The sequence below is a fragment of the Lepus europaeus genome, chromosome 3 (assembly GCF_033115175.1).
Source record: "Lepus europaeus isolate LE1 chromosome 3, mLepTim1.pri, whole genome shotgun sequence".
In the NCBI taxonomy this organism is placed as follows: domain Eukaryota; kingdom Metazoa; phylum Chordata; class Mammalia; order Lagomorpha; family Leporidae; genus Lepus; species Lepus europaeus.
In genome coordinates this window covers 38,694,574-38,721,686 of record NC_084829.1, presented here as the reverse complement: position 1 = coordinate 38,721,686, position 27,113 = coordinate 38,694,574, and the positions used below count along the sequence as shown (strand labels likewise).

Sequence of the window (27,113 nt, the reverse complement as noted above, 5' to 3'; positions counted from 1 at the left end):
AATCATAAAGCACCACTCTTGTTAGTTGAAAGCATTTGCATGGAAAATTACACATCAGTGTAATGTATTTTCTGTCTGTTCTTGTGTCCATATGAAAATAACAAACCGCAGATGCGTGATGACATCACCACTGAACCAAAGAAGGAAGCCAAGGAAATCATTTTTGAGCTAAAGATTTAAACTGTCCTCTGTTGGCTTGGCAGTGCTCTTAATATTTTTAGGAGGGAGTTCCTGTCAACTGCAAGATCAAGAACAGTTGACACTCATTCTTCCAAAATGAGCCCCAAATTTAAACATAGTGTCCTCCAAATGTCCCTTGGCACCAATGAATGTGGTTTTCTTTTTAATGCTACATTAGGTTCTCTGGTTCATCCTACTCAGCTCCATTGCGTTTTCTCTAATGTTGTGTCCAATTCTAAATGACTTGAATGATGGGTCTTCCATCTTTTACCTGGCCAATGTCACCCCCCAGTGCCCAGAATTCTCAGGGCCTCCGTTCCTTGTGACAGCCACACTGCAGCAGACCTGAGAAAGGGGTGAAAGAGCTCACAAGGTTTTAATTGCTGCCTAATAGGCTATAGCAACCTGAACATTTTATTAAGAGGGCATTTAAAATTAGTATTATTATTCCAGAAGATGCTTTCATACCGTAGTAAGTCACACTGGAAGAGTGTCTGATTGTAACCTGATTTCATCATATTCTTTATTTCTTTCCATCACTCTTAGTGATATACCTCTCAAAACCACCCTACATTCCTCTATTGGTATTTCTGATTACATACATACGTTCATTTCTTCCCTTTCTATTTTTCCTAAAATATTCTGGATAAGCATAATCCTGCCAATAGAATTGAAGTATAGTGCATATGCAGACTTTTCAGTCAGAGTAGCTTTCTAAAAAGTGGGTACTGAGGAGTCCTTTGGAAATAGGCAATATGCACCTTCTCATGGCAATTAGTGGGACAGTTTTGATTTTTAAAAATGTATTTTTCTTCATTTCCTTCTATTAGATCATTCAGTTCTGTCATTTCTAGGCCACCTTCACCTATTGCGGAGACTCTCATGAGTGAAAACCAGATTTCAGTAATTTGTTTTCTCTGGAGAGGAATTTTTATCTCTCCCCAGTGATGATATTTGAGCAACTCTGCCATCATATGGGGGTTATTTAATTCCATTACATCTATAAGCAGTTCTGCAACTGTTGATGACTGTCACTTACAAGCCTTATTGGTAGCTTTCTGTTTACCTGCTATGCTCTTCAAATCCGGCTTCCTTCTTCCTGCAGTTCTGTGTTGTGATGTTACCCTACCAATATATGGCCACCCTATGAAAAGGATTTTTGAAAAAGGAAATACTGTCTTCTCAAGATTTGTAGGTACCAAGCTTTAAGGCTCAAGTTGCATATTCTGTGTACCAATGGGAATATCATTTATCCTTTTATTTAAAAAAGGAAACAGTTATTGATGTATTTGAAAGAGTCACAGAGAGACACAGAAAAAGAGTGAGAGAGAGAAAGAGAGGAGAAACAGAGGAGAGAGACATCTTCTATCTGCTGGTTCACTTCCCAAAAGGCAGCAACAGCCAAGGCTGGGTCAGGCCAAAGCCAGGAGCCGGCAATCCCATGCTGGTCTCCCACTTGGGTGGCAGAGGCCCAAATACTTGGGCCGTTACCTGTTGCTTTTCCAAGTGCATTAGCAGGAAGCTGGATCAAAAGTAGAGTAGCTGGGACTTGAATTGCTATTCTGAGTGTCCCAAGTGGTGGCTTAACCCACTGTGCCACAACACCAGTCACTTGTCCTTTGTTCTTTACAAGTAATTTATACTCTTCTAAGAGGTAATCTTACATAAATATTATTTGCTTTGATAAATCTTAAGTTTTAAATATCCTTATATTCTTAAGTGCAGTTCTTATAACAGTTACCTTTTGTTTAGCCACATTGATTCATTCATTTAGCAAACATTTGAGTGTATTCAGTGTGCTCTACTGGTCATTGAAAGGGAAAGTGAACACGAATGATGTCTTTTTTCAGCAAGATCAAAGTCCAATAGAGGAGGGTGAAAAGTGGACACAATTATTTTTCTTTTTTTTAATTTTTAAATTATTTTTAAAGATTTATTTATTTGAAAAGCAGAGTTACAGAGAGGTCTTCAATCCACTGGTTCATTCCCCAGATGGCCAGAATAGCTGGAGCTGTGTCAATCCAAAGCCTGAAGCCAGGAGCTTCTTGCAGGTCTCTCACTTGGGGCACCTTGGGCCATCTTCTACTGCTTTTGCAGGCCGTTAGCAGGGAGGTGGATCGAAAGTGGAGCAGCCGGGACTTGAACCAGTGCCCATATGGGATGCTGGCACTGCAGGTGGCAGCTTTACCTGCTATGCTACAATGTCAGCCCCAAGACACTTAATTCTTATCCAGTGTGAGACACACTGTTACAGGAGTTATGTGAACACTGATGAGGGAGAAATCAATGCTTCCTGGGATGAATCAGAGCTCCTGGGAGAGTCTATGAAGTCTGTGTCATTTGAGCTGGGCCTTGCATAAGGGAGAAGCCAGGGTCTACTAAGGAAGCAGGGAGAGAAAGGAATGCCAGGGGCAGAAACTCTGTGGGAAAGTCAGAGACAGCTGAAGTGCTTTGAAACAACTCAAGATTCCAACACAGCAGTTACGATGGAAGTCGCTAATGACAGAGCCAGAGAAGTACGTGGAGGCACATTGAGAGAGTGGCCCACCTTTTAGTAATGCACAGGAGCAGTAACCCAAAGTAGTTAGTGTTTGTGTTTGAAATGGTGTTTTAGGCCAGCGCCGCGGCTCACTAGGCTAATCCTCCGCCTTGCAGCGCCGGCACACCGAGTTCTAGTCCCGGTCGGGGCACTGATCCTGTCCCGGTTGCCCCTCTTCCAGGCCAACTCTCTGCTGTGGCCAGGGAGTGCAGTGGAGGATGGCCCAAGTCCTTGGGCCCTGCACCCCGTGGGAGACCAGGATAAGTACCTGGCTCCTGCCATCGGATCAGCGGCGGCCATTGGAGGGTGAACCAACGGCAAAAGGAAGATCTGTCTCTCTCTCTCACTGTTCACTATGCCTGTCACAAAAAAAAAAAAAAAGTGTTTTTATTTAGCATGACTAGGAGGGCTTATTATTATTTAAACTAGTGGTTCCTGCTCTGAGCTACATGTTACACTCGCTGCCTCTCTCATATCAATTAAGTCACAGTCTTTAAGGATAGAATCCGTGTTTTTCTGAAGTTCTCCCAAGTGAATCTGCTACACAGCCAGAGTTGAGAGCCACTGATCCAGAGCCCTCAGCCCACAGAGAGGTCCAAGGAGACGCTGCTCCGTGCACTGGCAGAACCAGAACCTCTGCTTGTCTGCTCGCGCTCTTCCCCTCACTCCGCGCCTGGTCTCACCCCCAGCATTTAAATGTGTTCAAATCACTCCTGCCTACTCATAAACAAGACAAATCCCACTCGTGACTGTCATCTCTTCTAGCCATCATCCTGTTTCTCTTCATAGCCACAACCCCTTCCATGTGCTTGCACTTTTTCTTCTGCCCCATCCCAGCGCTGCCTAGACGCCACTGTTCACACTCACCCCTGCCTCCCAGGCTCTCATGTCCCAGACTTGCCCGTGCTGCTGCTGTTCTGCCTGGATTTTTCTTACCCATATTTTTTTCTGATGTCTCCCCAACTCATCAGTCAGTACCTAGTGATAACGTCTGAGAAGCCTTTCCTGGACTTCCCTCTCTGGATTAGGTGCCATTCCTGGGAGCTTCCATGCTACTTGTGCAGGATTCATAAACAGCATTTGTTAGTGTGCATTGTGATTACTCATCTGCATTAAAACAGTGGGGAATTGACTTACTCATATTTGTTCCTATATGTGGAACAAATAGCGTTCGGTGTATAGTAGTTGCTCAATAAAAATGACATTAAATAACATTTTTGAGAACCTGCTATATGTTAGCTGCGATTTATTGGGCGCTTACTTTGAGACTGTAAAGTTCATACCATTTAACCCCACAAACCCTCCAACTGCCCCAAGTTAGGTACTGCTGTGTTCTGTCCTTGACAGACGAGAAACTGATGCCTTAGGAAGTTAATAAACCAAAACTTAATTGCACTTCCTGGTGTTTCTGAAATTGGCATTTTACACTTAATCTGAATTGTGGTCTTCTTTAATTTAAGGTATAAAATCTTTAAATCATAATCATCCAATTATATTTTTCTTATATCCTGATAGCAATACCAGTTGTCTCTGGTGTTCGTCAAAGGAATTCTTTTAAAAGATAGGCTCTTATACAGTTTAACTAGTACTGTTGTAGGCAGGCATACAGGATAAAACTGATCACCACGCCCCCTTGGGACCTCACGCTCCTACCTGACCACGCCTGTATGCCCACGCCCCTTTGGAAGTGGATTAAAAACCTGAATCACAGTGGGTCTGGCCCTTTTTGCCCTTTTTCGTCATTGCAGACCCTTGCTGCCCTGCGCCTCCAGGACACGTGGGCTTCGGGCCACTGGCGCCATGCTCTCCGGCCTGTATGCTCCTCCACGTGACTAGCTCCTGGCGCTCAGTATGAATCCAGGTTTCCCTCTCTCTTTTAAATAGAGCCCTCACTCTCCTATGCATTTCTCTTATAGAATAAAAAGCTTAAAACTTAACATACGGCTGGCACCACGGCTCACTTGGCTAATCCTCCACCTGCGGCGCCGGCACCCCAGTTCTAGTCCTGGTCAGGGCGCCGGATTCTGTCCCGGTTGCTCCTCTTCCAGTCCAGCTTTCTGCTGTGTGCCGGGAAGGCAGTGGAGGATGGCCCAAGTGCTTGGGCCCTGCATCCGCATAGGAGACCAGGAGGAAGCATCTGGCTCCTGGCTTCGGAGCGGCGCAGCTCGCCGGCTGGAGCAGCCATTTGTGGGGTGAACCAACGGAAAGGAAGACCTTTCTCTCTGTCTCTCTCTCACTGTCTAACTCTGCCCGTCAAAAAAAAAAAAAAAAATGCTACCTGGTTTATAAAATAAATATTCAGAATTCTCTGAATATGAGGCAAGAGCCCACAAGGCTTATTAATTTTGTGAATTTATTAATAAGCAAACCAGTAACAGTACTTTTTTCCTTTTTGTCTAGCATTTATAAATTTGCTAGTCCTCCAATGAAAATAGAGATCTGATAATTCATTCTGTTTGAGAATCAGAAAAGCCAAGTGATTAAAACTAAGAAACTGCCACAGTCCCCAATTTCCATTTCTCTCTCCCCACCAGAGAACCTCTTGAGCCGGTAGTTTGAACACCCTCCCTAGGGTGCCTGCTGCTAGCTAGGAAAATTGGCTAGTTTGACTGTAACCCTTCTTCCCTCCTGACCCTCCCAGCTAGGGAGCTGTGGTGCCTGGGGCCAGAGCTGGGAAGGGGAGCTCAGCGGAGTGGGAGTAATCCACGTGGAATTAGCCCGTGTGGAACCGAGTTTTCCTTGCCTGCTGCCTTTCAGGGCTTAGCATTTTAAAGTTGTTGAGGGCTGCACGGTGTTTCCCCAGGCCTGTTCGAGCTGTGTTGCTGCTTTCTGCCACGATAATTTTGATTCAGCTGTGTAAGCTGGATGGCTCATGTTTCTGACAGGGGCTCCAGAACAGAAGCCCAGGGAGCTCAGGGTGACACAGTTCCCTTTCCTGCTGAGAGTCGAACACGGGATGGCCTTTTAATGCCCTTGTCTGTTAGACGGTACATGATCCAGGCTGAAAAGCGTTTGTGTGGCAGGGGCAGCCCTGGAAGGTGAGGAAGGTGCTGAGTGGAATATGGATGCATCTGGCGTCACGTAGCTCTCCCATCCGGACATGGCTGTGGGGGGTGGAGGCTGGGCAGCGCTCCTGGTTTGCCCCTGACTCAGTGGTTTCCTGGGTTGTGAAACTTTCGGTGCTAAAACCCGCACATTCCCTGGGCATACCTGAATGCTTGCCCATCCTGTGTGTTTCACTTTGCTCTCCTTAGCTTAGCTAGCACAGGGGTCACAATCAGTTGTAATTGGTTTCTATTGTCTTTAAATCCTATCTGGCTCACTGAATGACCCAGGAAGGCAAGGGAAACACCTGAGAGTTTCCTCAGACTTCCTGCGTAAGCAGAATTGAGTGGAGCCTTGTTGAAAGCCTTTCTCCGACTCCACCTGCATCTTGACGTCCACTCGTGTGTCTTAGAACCCTTGGCCACCTCTTCCCAAGCCCATGAGGTGTTGCTTTGTTCTTCCTCCCTTTCCTCTTGCTGCTGCTGCTGCTGCAAGAACTCCGAGGCTGTACAGTACGTACTTTTTCTTCCTTTGGCGCTGGCTTCCTGTGGCTCTGCTCAGATGCAGCTGGCTGGGCTGGGGCGTGAGGAAGCCTCCGGGAGCCCCACAGCTGAATCCGGCAGGTCCCCTCCAGCAGCTGTTATCTGAAGGGCCAGGAGCAGAGGCAGGGCGCAGTGTGGCTGTGCAGGAAGAACACCAGACAAGCCTGTTTCTGCTCGGGAGGGTCTAAATCAGCCCGTCTGCATGTGGAGCCTGCCGATTGTGCTGGAGACAGAGGGAAGGGGAGGAAATGGTGTTTTTCCGCAGTTATCAAGATAAACAGAGCCGCCTGTGCTGTCTGTGCAGCTGTTTCAGCGAGAGGATGAGCCGAATTATTTTATTTTTACTCAGTGGGAATTAACACATCTCCCCCTTTCTTTTGGAGAAAGAGAGAGAGTTGCTAACAAAATCATTCAGTGATTTGAATCTTTCTGCTGAATGGTGTTAATTTGTGGGATTGTCTGGGCATATCCTTGTTTGGACATTTAATTAGTGGAAAACCAGTCCAGAAGATAACATAGCCAAGTAATCTGAGATAACCATTGGAAAACCTGGTAGAAGGAATGGAACAAACACGGGGATGGAGGAGAAGCAGCAAGGTGAAAATGTTAAAACAAGGAAGAAAGAGTTGTAGTTCTCAGGCTGAAATCTCCTGTATTATTGTCCTAAGTACCAGACAGTTTTAGTGGTTGTACTCTTGTGACCATAGCAGCTTGGAAGGCCCCAAATCTCAGACTCTAAGTTCAGAAAAAATCTCCACTGAAATATCTGCCTTTGTAGTGTATATGTCTTTATGAGCATATGCAGATTGAACACACAGTGCTTCTCACTTTCCTTCAGGATAAACTCCACTAGGCATTGTGGTGCAGTGCGTTAGGCTGCCACTTGGAACACGCACATCCCATACTTCAGTGCTGGTTGGAGTCTCAGCTACTCTGCTCCCTATCCAGCTCTCTGCTAATGCATCTGGGGAAGCAGCACATGATGGCTCAGGTGCTTGGGTCCTTGCTACCCGTGTGGTCTCCTGGCTTTGGCTTGGCCCACCCCTGGCTGTTGGCAGGCATTTGGGGAACAAACTGGCAGATTATAGAAGGTTGCGCTCGCTCTCTTTCATGTAGGTGAATATAAACTTTTTTTTTTAAAGATACCATTCAAAAAATATTTTTAGAAAAGAGAATACAATCCCACAAAAATGACAGTAAAAGGATTTTCTTTAGGGCATAAATCCAGGAGTATGAAGAAAGGGTGGGACTGGTACTGTGGTCATACCGGGTAAAACCACTGCCTGTGGTGTTGGCATCCTATATGGATACCAGCTTGAGTCCCAGCTGCTCCACTTCTGATCCAGCTCCCTGCTAATGTGCCTGGGAAAACAGCAAAAGGTGGCCCAAGTCCTTGGGCCCCTGCACCTACTAAGGCGACCTGGAGGAAGCTCCTGGCTCCTGACTTCAGATCAGCCCCGCTCCAGCCAGCTGTTGTGGCCACCTAGGGAGTGAACCAGCAGATGGAAGATCTCTCTCTTCTTTGTGTCTCCCCACCCACACTCTTTAACCCCGCCTTTCAAATGAAATAAACAAATCTTTAAAAAAAAGAAAAAGAAAAGGACAAGTGGTGGTGGAAAGTTGGAAGAGTCTTAAAGCTATCAAGCAGAAGAACAAGTCTTAATATGATTTAAGAGGCTCAAGAAAATGGAATCGTAAGCTTTTGGGTCCTCAAGGCACCTCTGAAGCTGTGGTGAATGAATGTGTAGGGAAGGGCTGAAATGAGGAGGACTGCTTAATTATGTATTTATGAAACAATTAAGAGGTTAATCCTTGGGGCTGGCACTGTGGCGCAGTAGGTTAATCCTATGCCTGCGGCACCAGCATCCCATGTGGGCGCCAGTTCAAGTCCCGGCTGCTCCTCTTCCAATCCAGCTCTCTACTATGGCTTGGGAAAGCAGCGGAAGATGGCCCAAGTCCTTGGGCACCTGTACCCACGCAGGAGACCATGAAGAAGCTTCTGGCTTCGGATTGGCCCAGCTCCAGCCATTGCAATCATTTGGGGAGTGAACCAGCAGATGGAAGACCTTTCTCTCTGTCTCTACCTCTCACTGTCTGTAACTCTACCTCCCAAATAAATAAATAAAATCTTTTTTAAAAAAGAGAAAGAATAATCCTTTCCTGTCCTTCATGGAACTGTTTCACCCCACCCTGATAGAAAACTGGAAGTATGGTCCCTGAGATAGAGTCTCTAAACCAGGAGAGGGACCATGTACAGGTGAGAGAGGTCATTCCATAGGAGGATTAGAGGACATATGCTGAGACCCCCACCTTTCAATATTACCCCCAGCACAAACATTCCCGCCCTCCTTCACCACTTATTTCTTAGAACTGTGGTAACTGAGCCTGTATCTTCCACATAGGGAATTATAAACACTGTTCTAGGTAGTACAACCAGGCCGAGAAGGAAGAGCTAAGGAATCAGATAGTGTGGTTCTCCTGACAGTTGACTCATTTGACTTATTCAAGTAGCCGTAAGTGAGGCTAAAAGTCTGCAAGCCTCACTGTATCCTCAGAATTTCCTATTGTGTTTCTAGTTTCCTTCCTGATTCTTCATGACAACCTGACATCTGAGGAAACTATTAAAATAACAATAAAAAAAGGAATATAAAACTACAGGGATGTAAGCAAACAATGAGAACATTGCTACCTTCAGACAGTTTATAGAGTGTATATCACAACCCTAGACCAAAAAGAAGAAGTCATAAAAATGGAACATTTGAAAAATAAGTACAGTTAGAAATTTAAGATCTTAAAGCACAAATGGAAAGTTGAGTAGACAGCATAGTTGATAAAGTTGAAGAACTCTCCCAGAAAGAAGAACAGAATGATAAATGATGGCAGAAGAGAAAGTATCCAAGTTCAGGTAAGATAAGGAGGTCCAATCTCTAAAACTAAGTGTCTTATAAAGAAAAATTAGAAAAAATCCAGGAGAGTAAATTAACAAAAGTAACTCAAGACAATTTACCCAGACTGAACTACATGGACTTCCAGATTTCAAGAGCCTTCAGAGTACAGAGCCCAGGGGAATAAAATGACCCCAAACGAAGGGAATCTTCATGAAATTTTAGAATACTAGGGACATAGAGGAAATCTATGTGCTTCCACAGTAGGACATGGTTTGTTCCTTTCCTGTTTTTTTAAAATTTTTATACTTTTAAAGAGTCATTCGTTTATTTGAAAGGCAGGGTTGGAGGGAGAGAGATCTTCCACCCACTAGTTCACTCCTCAAGCCAGGAGCCAGGAGATCCATCTGAGTCTCCACTTGGTGGAAGGGCCCAAGCTGGATGAGAAGTAGAGCAACTGGGACTCACAAACTGGTGCTCATATGGGATGCTGGTGTCATAGGTGGTGGCTTAAGTTGCTGCACCATGATGCCAGCCCCAAGTGCATCTTTTTTTTTTAATACATATTTCACATGAACATTTTGAAGACACTTCTTGTGTTTTGCTGTCTCTTAGGTTCATACCTATGAGGGAACTTGCTAGAACAGAGAGTGATCCTGTGTTTAACTTTTTCAGGAGTTGCCACATTGATTTCCCAGTTTTTGTTTTTGTTTTTTGTTTTGTTTTTGTTTTTAAGGAATAGGACTGTGCTGTGGTGTAGTGGGTTAAGCTGTGGTTTGCAGTACCAGCATCCATTATGAGCACTGGTTCAAATCCTGGCCAATCCACATCCAGGCCAGCTTGCTGCTATTGCTCTTGGGAAAGCAGCAGAAGATGACCCCAGTCACTGGGCCCTTGTACCCACATGGGCGACCTGGAAGAAGCTCCTGGCTCCTAGCTTTGTCCTGACCTAACCACAGTCATTGCAGCCATTTAGAAAGTGAACCAGCAGATAGAAGATATCTCTGTTTGTCTTTTTTTCTCTCTTAGTAACTCTCTTTCAAATAAATAAATGTTAAAGAAAGTGAGAAACCAGATTAAGTACAATATTGTAATGGCTTCTAAATGGCAAAACTAGAAGTTTGACAGGCACTAGAACAATACATCCAAAGTTCTAAAGGAAAACTATTTCTAATTTAAATTTCTATACCCAGCGAAACTACCAATAATATATGACAGTAGGTTAAAGATGTTGTCAAAGTATTAAAATTTTTATTTCCTGGAAACCATTTCTTAGGAAGCTCTTGATAGGTGTGCTCTACATCTATGAAAGAATGACTTCATAGATGAAAGAATAGACTAGGAAAGCAGAAATCATGAAATAAGGGACACAGGCTGTTTGACACAGGGGAGAGACTAAAGGAATCCCTTTTATGATGGCGAAGACAGATTCCAGGATGATAGCTTGCATCAGGCATAGAAAGCAACTGGACATAAGGCCTAGGAAGACTTTTTCAAGAAGAAATTGCTAGAAATAATTTATGTGTCAGAATGTCTTGAGAGGAGCATAGTCAACTAAGGGAGAGTTGGAGGAAGGAGCTGAGTTAGTACTGAGCTCAAAGTTCAGCAAAGTAAAAATCAACCTATTTATAGTTCTAGCTAGGGAAAATGTGCAGGAAAAGAAGCTATTCCATTGTGTTATGTATGAATAACATTGATATACTGTTAACATCGGATTTGGATCCATCTAAATTAAAATGCAGTCTTAATTCTGGGGATGGAAAAATGTGCTTGTGGAGAGGAGGAAACTAAAACCTTGTCTGCCCTAGTAGTGGATTGGTCAGTAAAGCCTAAGACCCAAAGATCCAGAATAACATTAGAAGAATGTTGATTATAGATGTGAGATACCCAAAATAATAATTTAAATCAGGTAAACATGGTTGTCTCTAGGGAAGGGAGGATAATTTTCATCGTAAATCTTACAGGCTGTTTGATTTTAAAACTATGCACATAAACAACTTTTTTTTTTTTAATGTGAAAGAAAAGGAAATAGTTAAGCCAGCTTCTTTTGTAGTGACAAAGCCAAGCACCACAGCAGTAGCAGTGACTGTTAGTAATAGGATAAAATCTTCCTGCTTATTAGAAACACATCCTTTCTCACAAAATACACATTTTACTTTGTGTCCATCCTCTCATAATTTTCTTTTCTTGAATTTCTTGAACAAGTGTAAGAACTGACATTTTCTTTTTGATGCTATGCCAGTAGAGTACAGGTCATGAATGGTTGAGCTTTCAGGAAGCTTTGGGGAGAAAAGAAACTTGCCAGACCACCCCACCCCCCAGCACGTGGACTGGGGACAAGCTTCAGAACTGAGCTTCGGCAGTACATAGGACACCGTAGCGCAGGAAGTGTGCATGCGGAAAAATGCGCCGACTGTTAGGTTTGCATCGTCCCATGTCAGCTCAGCATCTACTGGAAGCAGTAGACTCTAGAATACCACGGTGCCGCTGAGAGCGGCTTGCTGTTTTCTTTTTCACTTGTGTTAAAGTCCTCCTACCACTTGACAGATTTTAGCAGCAAAATCTCTTATACCATTAGTGCTGACATGAGTAATCCTTCATGCTACTTGGAAACTGGAGTACAGGCTTCTACAGCGAAATTGGTCACGCACTTCCAGCTTTCCCAGACCCTGGGACAGGGCATTATACATATCCACACCAGTGCTGGCACCCAGGACAAAAATATTTCTGTGTATCTTTCTCTTCTTTGTTTGCATTTCTTGCCTGTTGGTGGTGAGCACTGTTCTCAAGTTCTCTGCAGTATTGTTTCTGTTTACTTTGACTATTCTGTCTCTTGTTGACAGTTTTTTTTTTTTTACATAGTTATACAGATGTTGAAATACATGCTAAATAAAAGTCTGAATTTTTTTTCTCCCCTGATTCATTCTCTATGCAGAGGACCAAAATTTCCCAGGGGAGAAAAGAGGGTCCCTGCAATTTTCTCTGTGCATTGAAGCAGCCTGTAGGATAGTGTGTGATATATGTGGGATTTTTATGGATTGAGCTTGTTTTCCTCAAATACATTCCAGTCAATTCTCTGAGGAGCTATTGCCTGTAATACAGGTTTCTTTACTTAGCTTGTAAAGAACACAGAGGCTTCCAGGGCCATATGTTCTCTTGAACTTTGAAATCTCTAGCCTGAAGAAGAACCCGTGTTACTATCATACACTGTACTATATGTTATGTACCATATTACTATTTCATATATGAGCCTGTGTTACAGTCGGTTTGCGTGTGTGGGGTATGGGTTTTCCATGAAGGGCACTGATGCATACAAAGACTGCACATACAATGTGTTTAGAAGCTGTTAGCTTTTAATTCCAGTGTCAGTTCTCAGGAGTCTAGAGTGAAGATAAGTGATTTCCTTATTCCCTATGCTCTCTTTATTATTCCCTCGATTTTGATGCTTAGTTTTCACTTCTGAATTTCAGACTGTCTTGGGCAATTCCTCTCATTTCTCAGACTGTCTAATGTTTACATCCTTAGAAAGAGTCTTAGATTTTTCTTTGGAGCAAGATAAATTGTTTTCCTTCTATTTGCCTCTCTTCCTCCTCTGTTTAATACTCTACTCTAAATGGAAAAAAAAAAACACACACACACAGAAAAATAGTCTCTCTAACCCTTAAAATTTTGTTACAATAAGTACTATATACCCATCATGGCCTTAGGTTAAAAAAAGAGAAACTTTCCTTACCCACCATGGTCCTAAAGCATATGTGTTACAGGTCATAGCCACTAAATGAGTTCTTACAGATTCATAGGGAAACTAACAAATTTAATTTTCTTCTGCTTTTTCTCTAGTGCACAATTCCATTAGACTCATTTGTCTACATACGTGGGAGTGCATAGCCTATTGGATAAACTGAAAAAGATAATGCAGCCATTTTAAAGATAAAACTAGTGAAATTCTCTCCCCCGCCCCCAGCATCCTGGACTAGGAGAAAAGTTAATGAAAAAATGCAAATGTTGAACTTTGGGTAATTTAGTTCTATTTCTTAAAATATACTTTGTGTTGATTTCAAATGTTTTATTGAGTAATAAAATTGGTGAACATTATTCCCACATAGGAATTGGTTCACATTAACACATAACAGAGACAGAAGAAGGGACTGGTTTATTCATATGCTCTCCCTCTCCCCTCTCTCCCTTTTTCTCTCTGTTCCCTGTTCTCCCCCTCTCTCCCTTATTCAGTTTCCATTTAGTATTCTCCACCTCCCATTTTTCCTCTCTATAATCCCTGGACAATTACAACCTGAAAAAAAAAGGAAAGATAAAAAGAAAACTAAACTATGAGATAAATAAGACATTTTTCTCCATGAAATTCAAATCAGTTCCTCCTTCCTGATCCTGAGAAGCCTGCATAATTAGATTTTTTGCCTATATTCTGCTAAATATCTATGGTACGTGTGCTACATCTATACCTCAGACTCACTGACATTATAGCCATGTTCTTAGAGTTAATTGTGCCTTTCCACTTGACCTTTCTTTTCTTCTGACAATTTAGCAAGTTTATCTATCAAGTTGTATGCTAAATAAATCGCTTACAACCGGTGGGTAGTTACATGATTTTTCACTTGTGTTTGTCTTCTTTGAATCTCAGTTTCATGGGGGAAGGATGCGTGGTGCATGGTAAAAGTTCAGTTTACTCAGTGCTTATTTGGGTGGGGACACAGAAGGGAGTCACTTCTCCCTTACTTATGTTTATTTATTAATTTATTTATTTGGTCTTGGAAACAAGAGTGGTTCTTGGGGAGGACTTTGAAAGTTCATGTGGCTAGGCTGGCACTGTGGTAAACTGGGTTAATCCTCCGCTGCGGCGCCTGGCATCCCATATGGGCACCGGTTCTAGTCCCAGCTGCTCTTCCAGATCGGCGCAGCTCCAGCTGTTGTGGCCATTTGGGGAGTGAACCAACGGGAGGAAGACCTTTCTCCCTGTCTCTTTTTCTCTCACTGTCTGTAACTCTACCTGTCAAATAAATAAATAAAAAATCTTTTTTTAAAAAAAAAAAAAGTTCATGTGGCTACATTCAGTGTTTCAAGATTAAGCTACTACTAGTGAATTGGTGATAAGCTCTTCTGTCTTCCTCACTACCACTACTACAGTGTGGAGCCAGAGACTGAAAGAAGTTAAAGAAACTACTCCAGATTTTATATCTAACGATTATAAAGCTCTGACTAAACCATGGACTTTGTTTTTTTAAAAAAATGTTTATTTACTTCTTTTCATCTGCTTGATAAACAGAGAGAACAAGCGAGAGAGAGGAATATTCCATCTGCTGGATCACTCTGTAAATGTCTGCAACAGCCAGGGCTGGACCTGACCAGGCCAGGCAGGAGCCCAGAGCTCCATCTGTGTCTTTCCCATGGGTGGCAGGGGCCCTAGCAATTGTGCCATCATCTACTAGCTCCCAGGATGTGCTAGCAAGAAGCTAAATCAGAAGTGGAATAGCCAGGACTCCAGTATGGAATGTTATTGTCCCAAGTGGCAGCTTAACCTGCTGCCCCATAATGCCTCTTGTGGTCCTTTTTTTTTTAAACTTAGTCATATAGTTTGATGCTTTTTGGTATTTTCTTCCGAACTACACTGTAAACTTCTCCAGATCAAGATTTATGTCCTGTCTTTCTGGCCAGTTTCTCACAGAGTTTACTATAATTTCTTATACCTACTAGGTGTTTATTAAATCTTGATTAATAGCAAAAGTTTACCCATTATATCTTTAAGGGCTTTTGACTCGCAAAAGTATAAACAGAAATTTAAATGAATCAAACTTCTGTGATCTTATGTCATTTTCATAGATTTCTATAACTATTACAATTGAGTTATTTTATGGTATTAATTACAAATATACCTTAATAAGGTGAAAGTGTATTATGACAAGTTTTAATTTCTGCATATTTGGGAAAATGTAAAGCCTGCTGTTCAGCATCTCTAGCCCGCCCATTCCCAGCAAGTAAGAAACAACAGATAACTGTCTCTAGTGTTGGGCGTTCTGTTTTGGTTAGCACTAGGGTGTGATGTTTTATTAGTTATTTTTACCCATCTCATCCCTTCCATGTACTTGATTGGCTATAGCATCAATTTTCTCTAAACTACTTGTTTTGATTGCTCTTCAGGTTGAATTGTGGAGGTGTAGGAACACAAGTGCTCCCTCTGCAGGGCTGATGGTTAGACAGCATCCGGGCAACTCCAGGACAGTAGCCCCTGCTTAGGCTAAGTGCATGCAGTGTTTAACCTTTCAGTAATTCTTCCTCTCCCACATAAGCAAATGCTGCAGGGACCCTGTGCTGAAGTCAGTAGAGGAGAATCTATAGCTCCACAGATCAGCCAGAGGGAAGGGTTTCTAAGAGTAACAAATCTTTTCTGTTCCAACATGCTTTTTCTAGAAGCTTTTTGTCATTCTGGCAATAAATTGTTTTCCACTCGCTGCCTTAGCAACGAGACCGAAGTCACTCCCCCTGCAGGCTGAGGTTTGATTATAAGAGTACTAACATTATATCCAGAACCAGAAGAAAATATCACTCTGGGGAAACCCACAGACATTACCTGCTTCTCGGGATAGAGAAGTCCTTACATAAATTCTTAGCATCTTCTTGAAGGGAAAGGTCAAATAGAAAATGCTGGAAATGCTGAATCCAGGCCCCCAGTGGTCCCCAGTCTCTAGTACATGCTGTAGCTGAAGTTCTCAGATGCATGCCTCTGGCCACAACAACGGATGATTTTCTCCATGGTGACTTGGAGGAAGAGCCAAAATGTGAAGAATCACTTCTTATACACCAGGCTTAGGCTAACTCCAATTTTCAGTGTTCTTTGTTTAACCCAAGAATAAATAGTTCAAGTTGAGAGTAAATCTTTATTTACCAAAGAATATAATTCTGATAGATTTTGACTTTAACTGATCCCTTGGGACCTCATTTAGACATTTCTTACCCTATTCAATTTTATCTTGTAATAAAAAGTGCACAATACATAACAGTGCATAACAAAGGCAAGGTTAAGGTGAACTATGACCAGAGTGGGCTTGTGATCCACTGAAGCTAAAGGCTGCAGAACACCAGGGGCTTAGAGTGGGAATGTGCAAGTTGCTGTTTTTCTATATTTTCTTCAGTATATTAAAATGTATTATATATGATATAGAAATTAAATCTGGTAGCATCCTGACATGAAATGATAGAAAGATAGATTAAGAATATGAATTTACACCTTCCCAGAACCAGCATTGACTGCAATGAAATCTCCAAAGCAAAATTCCTCTAGGTCACAGTGCTGTGATAGCTCTCTGTAAGGAAATGCTATTTTTCTTAACCCATTATGTTCCATCACCCTATATACACCTGTAAAGACTTAAATTGAGCAATATTACTTATGATGACTTTTAAATAAATATTATTTGTTAAAATATTCACAAAATTAAAAACTTAGATTTTAATGGGTTAATAAATTAGAACTCCTAACTTTTTTTAAAGACTAGGAAGGGGCTCCAAACAGGAAATCCATAGAACCAGGAAACCTGTGTTCTGAATGTAGCTTGCTTCCTGTGGTGCCCTAAGAGGAAGGGCCAGGGGCCAGTGCTGTGGCATATCAGGTGGAGCCACCATCTGCAGCGCTGGTGTCTGGTATGGGTGCTGGTTCAATTCCTGGCTGCTGGGACTTCACATTCACCTCCCTGCTAATGCACCTTGGAAAGCAGCAGAAAATGACCCAAGTGCTTGGGCCCCTGCACCTGCTTGAGAGACCTGGAAGAAGTACCTGGTTCCTGGCTGCAGTCTGGCCCAGCCCCTGCCATTGTGGCCATTTGGAGAGTGAATTAGTGGATGGAAGATCTTTTTCTCTGTCTTTCTCCCTCTCTAATTCTACCTTTCAAATAAATAAATGAATCTTTAAAAAAAAAAGGGAAAATCCTGCCCGTGTTCTTGAAGTCTACCCCTTGGCATGGATATACCACTTTTACCTTCAGAGTCCAGTCAGCTAGCATCTCAAACGCCAAACAAGAAATTCTGCTTCCAACAGTCTACTCTGAATTTCTGTCTAATGAGATCCAAGTATGGCATTATATTTGTAAAATACTTATCTCACTTTAATATCCTATGCAGTTTGTATTATTGACCTTGTTTTATAGAGGAGGGAACTAAGGTTTAAAATTTTGACACCATTTTTTTTTCCCTAAGTGGTATTCTTAATTCATAGAAGGAGCTGGTCTACAAGGCTGGTTCTGCTGGATTCTGAAGCCAGAATTGCTCCAGAGGTCTATAGTGCCTTTCAGATGAGTGTGTTCTCCTTGGAGGGAGTAGGCTTCGTTTTGCCAGAGAAGGCAGAACTTCTTCCACCACAGTCTTACAGCTCCCAGGAACTTCACTTCTGCAGCATCCTGTTGTGCACCATGTTCGGGGTCCAGTGTCTGTTAGCCACTTGAAGACAGCCAACATGGGAAGGGAGGCGATGGCTGGAAACATCCTCGTCGGAGATGGCCAGTCTGTTGCAGCCTTCCTCAGCGCTGTTTAAGTTTCAGTCATCTTCCAGCTGTCTGAGCGGCTGCCGAGGACCTCGGAGAACAAGGGACAGTGGTTCTGTGTTCAGCAGTGCTCCTCTCTGTGTGCTGATGAAGTCACTGGCTGCCTCTGTCCGGTTCTCGGGTTAAGTCAGAGTCTGGGCGTTAGAGAGATGATGCTCAAAAGAAAAAAAAAAAAAAAAAGAACCAATCTTAAGCTTTACCTGTCTCCTGAATCAGAGAAAATGTATACCTACCTCTCCTGTTTCTGTGTTATGACACCAAACCAAGTTTTGTTTTGTTTTTTGAAGAAAGTGGAAAGAGAGATAGGACTCTCTCTCCCATCTCTGTCCCTTGGATTTTCATTTACCTAGGCGGTACTGACTTCTGTTCTCCCTTTGGGATGCCCCATTGTGAGCCACATGGAAATGTGCTCAGGTGCCTGGACCGCTCCCTCCTTCTTCCTGCTCATCTGTTATAGGACACTGCTGCCCTGAGCTACGCAGGGCCTCTGAATTCTTCACACACCACTGCAGGTCACCGAAGGCCAGCCACCAGCTGAAGCCTTTTGCCACCCCTGATCTAGATCTTCAGTCCAGGGAACAGTCCAGGGCATTTACAACTTCTTGCTTGAGAAGAAGGAACATGGTTTGTTTCTTTTGATATTACTATTTTTTTTCAGATGTGTAATTGAGTAAGGACTTATGCCAGTTTTGTAAATTATGCTATAATTTTTAGAGACTTAGAAAGCATTGTAGAACTAGAATAATTAAACTTGTTATGAGCATTACAAATAACAGGCTAATCAAGAAGTGTGATGTACAGTGGTGAATTGCTAATTTGACCTCAGGATTATGCAGCAGAGATAACATTATCTTCATTTATATGGTACTGTTTATCTGGAGGCATCTCAGTGCTTTTCCAGCCATATATATTATTTGGTTTGTTATCACAAACACTATCATTAAGGCTGTAAAATGTATTCCAGTACAACTTTCTATTTTCAGTTGCTTATAACTGTGGGGTGAAGGAGAGGAAGGTTGCATATTTTCTCCCATTGCTGACATTTGCACCAGATAAAATTTATGAAATGACTATTATCTGAGCTTGGAGGAGAGAGAATAGTACAGCATCGCCTTTGGTCAGCCTAGACTATACTAACCTTAGGAAATGACAATAGGGAAAGGCTGTCTTTGTCACTTCCTGGCTCTTCTATGGGACACAGTTGAAGAGTCTCGTAAAGACTTGACCTAGGGAATAGGAAAGTGATCTGATCAAATTCCACCGAACCACTTTCCCTCCAAGGTTGCAGACAGCAGCACTCAGGCTGACACGGCCATGTGCGGTTGAAAATGCTATGCTGGTTGAGTTCCTGTGGTTTAAAGAAATGGACAAAATTAGATTCAGACCAAGGTGCCAGGTTTAACACACCCTTTCCCTTCCAGAAAGGACCGGGGAGACTTTTTGTCACCTCCAACCGTAAAGGACAGTAAAATCTGTGCTATGCAGACCAGTAAGAACCCATTTTAAATGAACCCAGCCGCCTGAACCTGGTAAAACCAGCACCGTCTGTTTACCTTGAGGGCTGAAGAGGTCAGGGCCAGCCTCCTGCTTACCTGGAGGGCTCTGGTAAGGGTGGCAGCTGTCCTGATTCTCAACCCCGGGAGATGGCATGGATGTCGGTTATGAAGATGAGCGATCAGCTTGTGTCAAGGAGCAGATGGCTAAATGAGGTGCACAGGGAGTGCCTTGAGATTCAGGCTTGAAGAAACAAGCGAGGAAATAGCCTCTGACATAAAAACCCCAAATATAGTCTCCTTAATGTGAGTTTTTAGACTCGGCATTTGTATTATACGGTTAACTTGGAGTGATGAGAAATGGAAGGAAATTACCGAGTTAGTGAGCAGCGATTAACTCAGAAGTAAAATTATATCATCGAAATTGGAGGTTGTTTTACACAGCAGAGGGGAGGAGATTACTAAAACCTTGCCCAAGCTGTCATATTCTAATTGGAATCTGTTCACGTAATATGCCCCCTGCTTCAGAGTGCATAGTTCACAATTTGGAAAAGTATTATCAGCTAATACAGCTATTTTTCCTGGTTCTTCCTTTGAATTCCAGTAGGACAGTGTGTAGCACGTTCCCTGGGGAATTGTGTGCCACACAGAAGAGTGAGTTTGTCTGTTCATTAACCTTTGAACTGTCAGGTCCCTTTGGAGAGTGAAGGGAGCAAGCCACTGTAAGGTTAATGCTTGTTTGTTGGAGATGAAGCCTGCAGGGAGATAGGGAGGGTGACCAGGCCAAGATGCTCAGGACCTGCCTGTGAAACTGTGCACTGTGTGCAGATGCCGGATGCCTGTGGCCAGGAGGGAGGCTGCAGGGCAGGCTGGGCCATCTCTGCGGAGTACCTCCTCTGGTCAGGAGAAGGCTTCCCCACAGCCATGTGGGGGGCTGGCGTAAGTATATAGGGTTAACTCCCCTATTAAGTAAAAAAAAAAAAAACTGTGAATGGCTTTCGGTAGTTTATGTGGATTTTTCCTTTTAAACTGGAAAGCAATATTGATTTCATGCATTTGTCTCCAATGGATACCATCTTTCATTGGATTGGAAATAATTTTATTTTGCCTGTATTTATGCTCGTGTGCACAGGTACCTTCCTAGCCATAAGGTGAAAGCAGTTGTTAGTTGTGTCTCGTGAACGTACTCATATAATTATGCTGACATTCGAGGATTGAACTCGGTAGTATCTAGGTAGATTTTCAGGTAAATTGGGTCTCCGTTCTACTTAATTCTCTGGAAAGTGACATCTCCCTAATTTTGCTGTAATCATGTAGGCTCAGTTGGAGCTAAGCAAAAGGAGCAGACACAGGGTCTGAAGTCACGTTTGAAGTCTCCATTAGTCGGCATCCTGGCATACTGTATGATTAAATACTGTACCTTCTCCTGTCATCCTTGGATTCATTGTGGTAGAAGCTCATTTCCAACAGACTTTCTTTTCTTTTCACCCTCAGGTATATTCGAATAGTTGGGACTCACAATACAGTGAACAAGATTTTTCACATTGTGGCTTTTGAATGCATGTTTACAAACAAAACCTTCACTCTGGAGAAGGGGCTGATAGGTGAGTATTACAATTATATTTTTGTGTATACACTTAGATATTTTGTCTTCAGATTCTCTTACCCCTTTAATTAAATCTTAATCAGCTCCCATTAAGGACTTCAATTGTCTGAATGATTTATTGACTGAGTTACAAAGGGGATGGATAACATTTTTAGAAGCAGTCAAGATAATAATTCCAGTAAACTTAAAAGAATATAATTGATGTACTAGTACTTATGGATTGAAAATATTTTGATGATTCATTGAGATTTGCTATGTAGGAAATGCTTTCATACCAAAGGCTTTTCTATATTTAATGGTAGGTGAGATTGGGGAGGACACCCTAACCTTGATCAGATGCTCACACTTTCCAAGGCTAGGCAGGTATTTTGGGCTTTGATTTCTTAGCTGTGGTGTTACTAGCTGTGGGAGTATCTTCTTTTCATGGACGTGTCAGTCCATATTTGCCCTGCATAGCTGGGTTCTCTTCAAGGATGTGCCTGCCCATAATTTAAATAAGACCAGAGTGACTGGTTGTCGTTGCCAGAGACTAGTTACTGGGTGAGAAATACTGCCTGATCTCATCTTGGTTTAGTTGTTTGTGGGGTTGGTTTCTGCTGGGTTTTGGTTTTGCTTTGGTATTTGGTTTTGCTTTGGATATTGTGTACAGTCCATCCTAGGTCTTGCCATTCAAGATACCATGGATGGCTTTTCCCCTCCAGACTTGCTGCCTTTCCCCTGCACACTGGTTTATTTCTTACCTCCTGGAAAGATCATAGTTAGACCAATTAGCTCCTCTAGTTTCTCCCTTTGCTGTAGCTTCCTTTGAAAAATGACTCCATACGTTCAGGTGCGGGTGGAAGCATGAAATGCCCCTGCTTTGCAGCACCTAAAATAGAACTCTGTGTTTACAAAGGGACTCGTTTCTCCTGTTCTTCTCAAGTCCTGTTCATGTTGACCTGTGTCCTAAAAGCATGGTAATGACTAAAATGGGAAATATGAATGTAACTTGCAAATGTTCACTAGTTCTATGAGTGGCCATGGCCTAAATTTTCCTAGCACCTATGTCCTAGACATAATTTTCTAGTTATAGAAATTCTGGAGAGTAATAATTATAAAGTAGCAGGAGTTGGAATTTCTTCAATGTATAGAGAGTTTTGGGAATTCAATTAAAATAATTTTGTTTTTAACTGTTATGAATATCATTTTTAATGTTAAATGTAGATGTTAATAATTTTTGTGACTTTCAAACAATTTAAAAGTTAACAAATTTGAAGCATTGCCTGTTTCTGTCTTCTTTTAATTCTGTAGGCTGCATAGAATTGTGGTGACGGGTGCTGGGGGGAGGACACTCTGTACCTGCTGCCTAGGTTCTTCTGCAGACCACAGGCCTCACAGTGTATGTGACTGAAGTTAGGATCCCTCATAGCCACAGATGTGTAGCGTTTGGTGACTCACTTCATCCCCACACACTGCAGTTTTGAACATGCTGCATAGAAGGTGCCAACTGCTGAACTCGCTCCCTCTTCCTTATCGGAGGAAGAACGGGTTTGTGGACCCTGTAATTATCAAAGAAACAGTCCTCTCTGGTGTGAGAGGCCATTATCAGATTGCAGCTTAGGGTCAGTTGTAATGAGGGATGCTGTTATTGGCCTGCATGTTTTGTCCAGACTGAAGTAGTCAGCACTATCGGAAGCCATGGTAGTCTCAGGCATGTCAGGGAACGGAAGGAGATTGCAGATCTGGTTGTCTGGTCAGCTGCTTTTCTTCAAGCCCTTTTCTCTGATGCTCACAAGTTTGGCTGCAGAGAGCACTGCTGTCACCTGCCTGTCATTGTCCCTCAGCCCAGTGGGAGCAGTGGTGCAAGTGCGCAGATGTGTGTCTGCCTGCGGTGGGATCCCTCCTAGCCTCCCTCCAGACCGTCTCCACAGTTCAGGGCTGCCCCAGGCAGGGAGGTGGTGTGAGCCCCGAGGGCCTTCAGGGGGGTTTCCTGTCCTCTGTTTGGCTTACAGAGGCGTTTGAGATGGCGACCGAGGACGTCCACTTTTCCATCTTGATTCTCTCAGGTGTGTTTAGCCAGCTGCCCTGCTGGGGACCTCCCAGAAGGGAGTGATCCTCTAGTGGGGACACAGAATCTCCTGAGGTTATTTTAAAATTGTAGGCGCTTAATTCTTGCTCCTCCCTGGATGCAGTGAAAGTATGCACTCCTCTCTTGAGAACAACAGATGAAAACTCCAGATTTTTGTGAGAGAAAAATGAGAGTAAAATAATATCACCATGAATAGTAGAGTGTCGAAACCTACTTTTGTATTTCTATATAGGGTTTGAGTGTTCTTTTCCCACCAGAGGACTTCTTTCTTCTTAAAAAATAAAAATATTTCAGAGGCAGCATGAGACAGAGATGGGAGTGGGGGGAAGGGCAGGAAGAACTCTTGTCCAGTGTTTACTCCCCAGAGGTCTGCATTGGGCAGGGCTGGGCCGGCCTGACTCTGGGAGCCAAGAACTCATTGTAGGTTTCCCATGGGAGTGGCAGGAACCCAGTTACTTAAGCCATCGCTGCCCCTCCCAAGGTCAGCATGAACAGGAAGCTGGAGTTAGGAGCCAGGGCTACACATGGAACCTTGGTACTCCAATGTGGGGTGCAGGCTTCTTAACCTCGAGGCCAAATATCCACTGCTCTTCTCCATTTTTGACGAAAGCATGTCGTCCCTCATGCTGCTTCACTTGCACAGATTCATGGCGAGGCTTTCAAGTTCTCTAGATTTGAACTTCTCTGAGAGTGGGCTCCAGCTCCACCACACTGCCCAGAGCTGGGCACCTCTCCCGCCTTTGCTGCCATAGCCACAGCTGGTTGCTTCTGGACTTGCTAGGATGTACTCTGTGCTGGGAGAGCTGGCCTGTCATGACTGTCTCCTCTGATAGGAGGCAGTTATAGGAAACTTTAACCTACTTACAAGTGAGGTGTGGAAGGGGTGGTTAGAACAGATGTGACTGCTATTTTATAAGCAGTCAACCTCCCAAAGAATTGTGTGTGTTTGCCTTGGCACTTCACTTTATGACATGTGCACAGCATTTGCCAAGTTCTTCTACTTTTTCATAATAATTGCCAAATCTTCCTTTTCGTTTAATCTTGTGTTTAAATCTACTTCTTTGAATGCCCTACTAGTTATTCATGTAGAGAGAATGGTACCCATCCTCCAACTTAAAGAATTATCAACTCCCAGACAGCATAGTTTTATCTATATGTGACCTACTTCCTCCCCATTAGAGTGTTTTGATGCCAATCACAGACATTTTATCATCCACATATTATGTTTCTGTACAAGTAAGACCTCTTTTCTGTAGCTGTAACCACAATATAAGGGGTCTTATAACGGGTCGTAGGAAATGCATATTATAAAAGAAAAAAGGTATACATTTGTTTCAAAAAATTTTTGTGCCAAAGTAATTTTTAAAATTTTTTTAAAGAATACAAATTTCAAAAGTACAACTTTAGGAATATAGTTATTCTTCCCACCATACCCACTCTCCAACTCACATTCCCAACTCTTCCTCCCTCTCCCCTTACCAGTGCCATTCTCCATTAAGATTCATTTTCAATTAACTTTGTATGCAGAAGACTAACTCTATACTAAGATTTCAACAGTTTGTGCGTGCGCACACACACACAAACTGAGAACTAGTTTTACAGTTAATTCTCATAATATAACTCATTGAGGACAGAGGTCCTGCATGAGGAGTTAGTGGACAGTGACTCCTGTTGTTAATTTAACGATGTACACTCTTATGTATGATGTCAGTGACCACCTGAGGCTCTTGACATGAGCTGCCTAAGCTATGGAAGCCTTTTGAATCCACAAACTCCATCAGTATTTAGACAAGGCCATAAGCAAAGTGGAAGTTCTCTCCTCCTCTCAGAGAAAAGCACATCCTTCTTTGATGGCCACTTCTTTCGGCTGGGGTCTCAGTCACAGAGATCCTTCATGTAGAACATTTTTTTGTCACAGTGTCTTGACTTTCCATGCCTGAAATGTTCTCACAGGCTTTTCAGCCAGACCAGGAAGCCTTAAGGGCTGATTCTGAGGTCAGAGTGTTACTCAAAGTGATTCTATAAGTCAGCTGTGTTGAATGCTTCCAATATTAGAACATTTTCTCCTTTTTAATTCTATTATTATTACTAGGCACTTGATCCTATTTATATGATCACTTTAACACTTGATCCTTTTTATATGATCACTTTAACAGTTAATCTTATCTATATGTTCACATTAGCACTTAATATGATCACTTTAACAATTAAGATGGCATTTTTACCAGCAAACTTAATGGGATTTGGAGCCCCATGACAAATTTTTAAATTGTACCTTTAGGAAGCAGGATACACAGCAGACTCATAGAATGACAAATGCCCTAAACAACACTCTGGCCTCAGAATCAGCCCTTAAGGCATTCAGATCTGGCTAAAAAGCCCATAATAGTTTCTCAGGCATGGAAAGCTAAGACACTGTGGCAAAAAATGACCTATATGAAAGATCTCTGTGAGTAAGATCCCAGTGGAAAGAAGGGGCCATCAAAGAAGGAGGTACCTTTCTCTGAAGGGAGGAGAGAACTTCCACTTTGATTATGGCCCTGTCTAAATAATGTCAGAGTTTGTAGACTCAAAAGGCTTCCATAGCCTTGGAAGCTCATGACAAGCTCACTGACGTCATAAATAAGAGTGTCAATTGTTAAATCAACAACAGAAGTCACTGTGCACTTACTCCCCATGTAGGATCTCTGTCCTTAATGTGTTGTACTATGAGAATTAACGATAAAACTAGTCTTAGAACAGTATTTTATTCTTTGTGTGTCTGTATGGGTGCAATACATTGAAATCTTTACTTAGTGTATACTAAGTTGTTCTTCTATATATAAAGATAATTAAAAATGAATCTTAATGAAGAATGGGATGGGAGAGGGAGTAGGAGATGGGATGGTTTGTGGGTGGGAGGGTGGTTATGTGGTTATGCGGGGAAAAACCACTATAATCCAAAAGTTGTACTTTTGAACTTTATATTTATTAAATAAAAGTTTTCTAAAAAAATGAATAAATAAATAAACTGTACCCTTAGTAGTAAGTCCTTAGGAATGTATGCAGAACTATACAGCTTTAAAGTTACAAATTTCCTCTGTCTCATTTTTTACTGAGATCTATTTTCAGTTAACTTTATACATATACCATTAACTCTATGTTAAATAAAGAGTTCAACATATAGTATGAAGGAAAAATACAACAACAACAAAAAAACACATTTTTCTCAACAATCAAGACAGGGGCTTTCACTTCTACAGATTTAGTTTTAAGTGCTCTATTACTTCTCACAGATCAGGGAGAACATATATATATTTTTAATTTGTTTATTTACTTGAAAGTCAGAGTTACACAGAGAAGGAGCGGCAGAGAGAGAGAGAGAGGTCTTCCATCTGCTGGTTCACTCCCCAGATAGCCGCAACAGCCGGAGCTGCCGATCTGAAGCCAGGAGCTTCTTCCAGATCTGCCACGTGGGTGTAGGGGTCCAAGGATTTGGGCCATCTTCTACTGCTTTCCCAAGCCATAACAGAAAGCTGATCGGAAGTGGAGCAGCCAGGACTCGAACCAGCGTTGGCTTTACCTGCTATGCCACAGCGCCGGCCCCAAACATATGGTTTTTGTCCCTTTGGTACTGGCTTATTTCACTGAGTATGATGTTTTCTAGATTAATTCATTTTGTTGCAAATGACCGGATTTTTACTGCTGTATAGTATTCCATAGTGTACATATCCCATAATTTCTTTATCCAGTCTTCAATTGATGGGCATTTAGGTTGATTCCATGTCTTAGCTATTGTGAATTGAGCTGCAATAAACATGGAGGTGCAGATAACTCTTTTGTTTACTGATTTCATTTGCCTTGGGTAAATTCCCAGGAGTGGCATGGCTGTGTCATATGATAAGTCTATATTCAGATTTCTGAGGTATCTCCATACTGTCTTCCATAGTGGTTGTACCAGTTTACATTCCCATCAACAGTGGATTAGGGTACCTTTTTCCCCACATCCTCGCCAGCATTTGTTGTTTGTTGATTTCTATACTAAAGCCATCTAACTAGGGTGAGGTGAAACCTCACTGTGGTTTTGATCTGCATTTTCCTGACAGCTATTGATCCTGAACATTTTTTCGTGTGTCTGTTGGCCATTTGGATTTCTTCTTTTGAAACATGTCACCAAAATAATTTTAATTTCACTTTCCTGTGAACATTTGTAAGTGCCCTCGTACT

The 27,113-nt window shown here is 42.4% G+C and overlaps 1 protein-coding gene across 2 annotated transcripts in view; it reads left to right on the top strand.

Annotated features, from left to right (window-relative positions):
• Window positions 1–27,113, top strand: part of BTBD9 (BTB domain containing 9) — a 453,793-nt gene that overhangs the window by 275,029 nt on the left and 151,651 nt on the right. For both annotated transcript variants that reach the window (XM_062186048.1, XM_062186049.1), the window contains exon 7: window positions 20,728–20,837. In XM_062186048.1, coding sequence (XP_062042032.1) covers window positions 20,728–20,837 — 110 coding nt within the window. The remainder of the gene's footprint in view (window positions 1–20,727; window positions 20,838–27,113) is intronic.